The 6,962-nt window shown below is 42.6% G+C and overlaps 1 protein-coding gene across 1 annotated transcript; it reads left to right on the top strand.

Moving 5' to 3' along the window:
* The first annotated feature begins 408 nt into the window (after positions 1 to 408).
* LOC123410005 (B3 domain-containing protein IDEF1-like) lies at positions 409 to 3,998 on the top strand. Its single transcript, XM_045102874.1, has 9 exons — positions 409 to 781; positions 1,280 to 1,558; positions 2,059 to 2,177; positions 2,269 to 2,391; positions 2,609 to 2,698; positions 2,781 to 2,881; positions 3,198 to 3,244; positions 3,332 to 3,408; positions 3,599 to 3,998. Exons 1-9 carry the CDS (start codon positions 616 to 618, stop codon positions 3,635 to 3,637), a joined length of 1,041 nt encoding a protein of 346 aa, XP_044958809.1. The 5' UTR covers positions 409 to 615; the 3' UTR covers positions 3,638 to 3,998.
* Positions 3,999 to 6,962: the final 2,964 nt, after the last annotated feature.

Genomic DNA, 6,962 nt, shown 5'->3' with positions numbered 1-6,962 from the left:
TTTATACATTATTATTACAAATTGTTGTTTATGACTACGTAATACTCGAATTGCTATGTTGCAAATCTGGATAATTTTTATCCGCAGATACCTATTTACTTTGACGGATGATAGATATGAAATTTTTTGTATCTGTTATCGAATATGGATACGGTGATGGTAAGGTTTATGGCGACAGAGAAGGGTATGAGGTGGTTCTACCCATACCCAAAACCGACCGGTGCCATCCCTAACGAGGCCACTATACCATTAACTTAAATTAATCAACATTTTAACAAGAAGGAATTTAACTCACGTGCACCGTGGCAACGAGGGTGGGAGAGAGTCAGAGAAGGAGAGAGATAGACGGGCGAAGCGAGGAAAGAGTCCAAGCTTTAACTGTAACTCTCCCAAATAGCCAGGGGAAGGAAAGGATAGATAGAAGAGAAGAGGTCAGTGACCACCACCCTTCCCTCCCCTCCCCTCACTCCCCCCGCCTCTGCCTGCCCGGGTTACCCTACCACCCCTCCTCCCACCCATAGCCGAGGCAGGCCAGAGGAGAGAGAGAGAGAGAAAGAGAAGCCAGGGCTTGGCTGGTAGATGCGCGAGTAGCGGTGCCTGCCAAGGCCAAGGGGAATGGGAGGCGACGGCAGGCCCGGCGACGGCGGCGGCGGCGGCGCCGGCCACCCGCACCAGTTCCAGTACCAAGCCCTACTCGCCGCCGTGCACACGCAGAACCCCAACCACAACCACAACCACAACCACAACCACAACCTCCCCTTTCCCCTTCCTCCCCTCAATGGTCAGTCCTCCCCTCTTCTTTCTTTAATTGCGCATTCGCGTTTTTACCTGCCAAAACGGCCAATGCGCGCCCGCTTTGCTGGATTTAGGGTACGGTAATCCCTTCCAAATTCCATCCTTTTTTGTCGATCTACCATGTTCCTAGCCCCAGAATCTATCTGTAGCCGCTCGAGGTCATATTCTTTATTCCACATTCCTGCCATGCTCTGATTCAACGGCACTCGCTTGATTTTGCAACTCGCGTAGACCGATTTAGGTTTTATTGTTTATTTATTATTTATTTATTGGAGACAAGAGAACAAGATACCTACTGATGACCGTGCCATGGTGATGTCAACTGTCATTGTATATTTGTATATGTAAATATATATACTACCACATGCCTGGCTGCCTAATCTACTGGAATAGTACATTATGGCTCCCTCTCGCTCTGTCATTTGCTTTTCTTATCGCTGATCGATGGCCTTACAAGGAAATGCAATGTACATCTCACCTGCAGGACCTGGACCTGATGCATCCACACACAATGCTGCTCGCCAGCCTCCGACCCCAAGGGGGTTTGCTGATTGGAGTGCGTCTACGAGCGCCTTCACGTCCCTTGCTGTGCAGAGCACTCCTTCCACAGCTACTGCCAATGCATACCATTACAGCCTATCTCCTTGCTATGCATTCTGGACCCATTACATGCTTAACAAGAATGCATATAGCTACTATCCTGCACCTAATCAGGAGCACACCCACCCTTTCAGCCTTGATAACAATCAGGCTAAAGATCCAGGTACATTTTAATTTTACTCACCTCAACTCTTACTCTGTGCCCCGTTTCTCTTACTAACGAACGGCAATGCATGGTACCTGCTATGCTTCTTAGGTAAGGAGAAATAGAAATGGAATGGTTTCTCCTCCCAGAAAACTAAAAGCATTTTTGATTGCCTGTCATCACTTAGAGAGTTGGAGTCATAACCAATAATTAGAGCTTCTTCCTACTAGAAATTCAATTGAGCTTATTTCATGTGGTGTCATTTATGTACCTCTGACCTTCATGTAAGTAAGTTTTTGCGGTATTTATATCTTTCCGTACTCGGTGCATATTCTGTGGTTGGTTTGTTTTGGTAACTGGTAGTTGGTCTGACCTGGGATCTCTTGCTCTTGCTTTGAACTGAGGTATCAATTAGTAATAACCCGGATTTCTCATTCTTGTAAATGTGGGTCTATTAATGATGGATTTCTAGGCAAGATCGCCTTAATTTGTTTTTGTATACCCTATCTAAAACGCAGGTTCTATACCCAACTTCGGGATTGAGTCATTTAATACAACATCCCTGGCACCAAACATGTCTGCTCATATGCCTCCCATGGAAGGACCCCTATCTACAAAGGAACCTGAGGCTTCAGAGGTATATATGTGAACCTTTCAAGGTTTAGAGAATCTTTCAAGATTGTATGCCCCTGCCTAATGTATATTACTGTAAAATGGCTACCACACAGGACATGCCTGCTAGAGTAGTTGCAATTAAGGACGAAAGGGATGCCAGAAATGGTATTGAACTTAAATGTGAAACGGTTGACGCTCTTCCAGAGTTGAAGCAAGGTCATGAAAGTTGTGCCACCGTAAGTAACACACTATACTTAACATGTTTTCTTAGTCAGATTTACTGCACATATTCGTTTCCTGCATTGCACTAAGTTAATAGGTAAATGGCAAATGATGGACTGTAAACCGTAATAGTTAAAATGCACAATCAGGATTCTGATACATTAAATGCACATATACTTTTTTCATAATAAACACATTATTTTCCTTTTCTGTGTGCATGGGGGCATTCAGAAATTCAACTCTGGAGAATACCAAGTTATCTTGCGCAAGGAATTGACAAAGAGTGATGTTGCGAATGTCGGAAGAATTGTGTTACCCAAGGTATATTCTATCATGATGTTCAGTGAAAAAATTAATGCAGTCTGAACTATTGTTTGTAACATAATCATCATTTTTTTTTCAGAAGGATGCAGAAGCTAGTCTTCCACCATTGTGCGAAAGGGATCCTGTGATACTGCAGATGGATGACATGGTCCTCCCGGTTACGTGGAAATTTAAGTACAGGTACCCTTTCAGTTGTACGCTCATTTTTTTGAACAAATACACTCATATTATGGCAACTTTCACACAAATTCAACATGGAAGTAGTTACAATTTTTGAAAAAAAAACCCTGATAAGTTATGGTTGTGAAACCTGAATACGATGGCTTGAATATAGAAGAAAAAATCTTGGGGAAGAACTGGGGTGTTGAAGGCATTGATGCTGTGAGTTGGTTAATGATAGTTAGCAATGGCATGGAGAAACAGATACATTTGTAGGTGGACTCAAATGCTGACCTGTGCAATTGTATTATCATATACTGATGCAATGCTATTTCAGGTTCTGGCCAAACAACAAAAGCAGAATGTACATCCTGGATTCTACAAGTATATGCTTCAACTGGAAGTTGCAATTTTTAAATATTTTCCGAGTATGAGCACCTGATTAATTGAGCCATCCTGCTCTTTTGTCAGGTGAATTTGTGAAGACACATGGTCTTCAGGCAGGGGACGCACTCATTATCTACAAAAATCCTGTGCCTGGAAAATATGTATGTATACTATCCTTGTCCTGATTGTTCTGTTCACACGCACCAACCTGATACTCTATTTGTAAGATCAGCATTTATAACTCCCTGTAGATCTTAATTAGTTACCACTCTTGGCAGAAATCGCTGAAAAACAATTTAAACAAAAACTGCCAAATTTATCCTCCTCGTCTTACCTATATGATGTATGCAGATTGTCCGAGGGGAGAAGGCCATTCAGCAGACAAATTAGAGCATGTGGATGGATGTGATTGCGACCGCGTCAGTGAGGACATTTCAAGCGAGGAATGTGGGTTCGCAATCCAAGAGGACTTGACGGAGTTGAGCTGGCTGAGGAATTCATGACAGTCTGACTTGTTAACTGGGGAGTGAACGGAAAAAGATTGGACGTGCGTGCTGCCAAAGAGTTTGCTTCTACAGCGCGACATCCAAGTTGAGGAGACCCTTTTGCCTATTTTTTTGTTCTTCTTTCTTTCTAATTGAGTTGCATTTGGAAACTTTGAGTTCTACCTTCTCCTTCAGAATAGCATTTGCGGTTCTGTAAATATTCTCGGATCCATAAGATAAATGAAGTGGCGTGGACTTTGGACGTATGTATGATGTTTGTCTTTGTCACAGGAGAAAGTGATGAGATTGCCACCCTCTCGCTGCGGACAATTTTTTTGTTTTGACCTTTTACCCTAACAAATTCTAGAATTGACCTTACCTTCAAAAAAGTTCAAATCTGACCTTTTTTGGTGACGTCAACATCCCTGGCGTCTGGTTTGCATGGGAGATGTCTGGGACGGGCTAACATGACCGGCTGATTCGTTGAGTCTGTGACGTGTGGGGTACCAGACGCTAGGTTCGCGTGTGGTATCAAACGTCAAGGACCTTGACGTTTAGATGACGTGGTATATATTATAAAAATATATTTGTATGACCAGACGCCAAGGTCCCTGGCGTTTGGTATCAGACGCCAGGGCCTCTGACGTTCGGTATCAAGCCACGTCCGAGACTCAACAGGTTAGTCGGTCACGTGAGCCCGTATAACACGCCAGGAAACTTGATGTCTCCCATGCAAAGCAAACGTCAAGGATGTTGGCGTTACCAAAAGAGGTCAGATTTGATTATTTTTTTGAAAGCAAGGTCAGTTTCGAAATTTATTAGGGCAAAAGGTCAAAACAAAAAAATTGTTCTCTCGCTGTGGCCTTGTTAAGATAGAAAAGGTCGAAGGTGGCAAGCTCAGGGCTGAGTAAACGTCCTTTTCTATGGAAGAAGACGCAGAAAGCAGTAGTTCAAAGATGGGGACACATGTTTTTTTAGCCGATTGTGACGCATGTTTTGAACGATAGACCACATAAAATACTCTGCCAGTGGTCCGTTATTCCTGCCAGCACCGGCGCAATCAATCCGCCGGTCGGTCTCGTGCGATCCGCGTGATCTAACGGTGGTGTTTTGCTACAACGGTTTAAATTTATTACAATCGTATTTTTTTTCCGTGCTGCAATCACGACATCTGCAAGGCTGCAAACGACGGTCAGTGGAGTTGCATGGTCACCATGATCATTATCGAGTATTGCTACAACCGGCGTTCAAATTTGCTAGAACCAACGTCCACATTTCTATAATTGTTCACTAAAAAAGTTACATCAACGTTTGGTTGCAACCTGGTTCGTTGGATTTGCCGCTACAAACGATGTTAATTTTTGCTACAACCGGTATCAATTTTTGCTACAAACGTTCACTAAAAAAGTTACATCCACGTTCGTCAGAGTTGCAACAACATTACAGATGTTGAGACGCGATATGTGCAAAAATAACACAATGCTGCATACACAAAGATGTGATGTGTATATGTATAAAATTTTATAATGAAATACCTTGAAATGCGATATGTGCAAAAAGAATAAAGTCATGGAGTTTTGGGATGAACAATACTCACTCCGTTTCTAAATAGAAGTCTTTCTAGAGATTTTATTATAGACTATATATAAAGCAAAATGAGTGAATCTATATTATAAAATATGTCTATATAGATCAGTGTGTAGTTCGTAGTGGAATCTCTAAAAAGACTTACATTTAGGAACAAAGGAAATATCATGTGTTGAAAAGCCTGAATATTGTCTTTGGTGGCCGAGCTCCGTGGAGCTCGGTTTTGAAAAATTCGAATTTCATCAAATTTCATATTTTCTACATTTCTAAAAATTGTAAAATAACACAGATACACATGAAGGCATAACACAAGTGTGTGTAAATTTTCAGAGCAAAATACATTGAAATGAGGCTGTGCAAAAAAGAGAAATCTCGTAATTTTTAACACATGATACTATTCATCCTCCCATACCATGAATTTATCATTTTTGTACAGGTTCCATTTTAATATCTTTCATCCTGAAATTTTACACACATACACATAACATCCTTATTTACTTGCACAATTATTTACAGATTGTTTTGAAACCAAAAAATTTGAATTTTGATTTGTTTTTAAAAAAATAGCTCCATGGAGGCCGAGAGCCAAACGCCCGTTCTTTGAAAAGCCACATATTTATCTTTCTTGCACAACCCTCATTTCAACGTATTTCATATTAAAAATTTACAAACATTTGTGTTGTACCTTCAGGTATGTGTATTTTTTAAAATATAAAAATATGAATTTTGTGGAATTTTATTTTTTTCAAAAACCGGCCTCCATAGAGGGTGTTCTGTAGCCTCGCTAACCACATGCGTGGATCCACAAGAATAGAAGAAGCAACAAGATCGTGCTTCCCTCTTGAAGGGGACTCATAAACCTGTCCCACTCCATTTTTTAAGATCTCCAAAAGCAAATTTAGATGTTTTGATACTTATAATGTGCATGATATAAGAAAATAATTGTTTATACAATTGAGACTGAAAACTGACATAGAACAATTTACATTTACTATCGCCAAGTGAACCCTTCGCATCCCTCGGTCGCCCCTGCTCAGGGCGACGCGAGGGCGACTCCTCCACACACCGCCCCTGTTGCCGTCCATCCTCTCTCCCCCACATACCACCATTGGAAGACACCGCCGTGCGAAGCCCGCCTGGCTGAACGCGGCCACGGGGCTCTATCCCTCGTGGCATCCCTTGTTCTATGGGTGAGAGACCTAGTGTTGGCAGACGGTGTTTCGGTTAGGTATGCAACTAAGTCCTAAATCGAACCATATGGGTCCGCTAGCTTCGGTTCTCAGTGTCATGGCACGGTGCCTCAATCGAGCGAGGAAGCACATGTCATGTACAACGCATGCTTTCCGCTAGATGCGTATGCAGCAGCGGGACTTGGCTAGTGGCAGTGGTCTGAATTTTTGTCCAAAAGGACCAGCTGCCGAATGCAATTGTCAAAAAAGACTAGCTCCGATACGTAATGCCAAAATGGACCCCACATAGCCGGCGGCAGATGTGCTAGGTGACATGTGTCACTTGCCGCCACAAGCACGGCAGCGACAATTGTCGCCATTCCACGAGGCGGCCGACCATGTTTCCCATTCCGTCCAGGCCTGACGACAAAACGGCTACACGGTGTGGGCCCTACCACCACCAGAACAGGATGA

This window comes from Hordeum vulgare, chromosome 7H (assembly GCF_904849725.1).
Source record: "Hordeum vulgare subsp. vulgare chromosome 7H, MorexV3_pseudomolecules_assembly, whole genome shotgun sequence".
Taxonomy (NCBI): domain Eukaryota; kingdom Viridiplantae; phylum Streptophyta; class Magnoliopsida; order Poales; family Poaceae; genus Hordeum; species Hordeum vulgare.
This window is presented reverse-complemented; position numbering and strand designations above follow the sequence as displayed.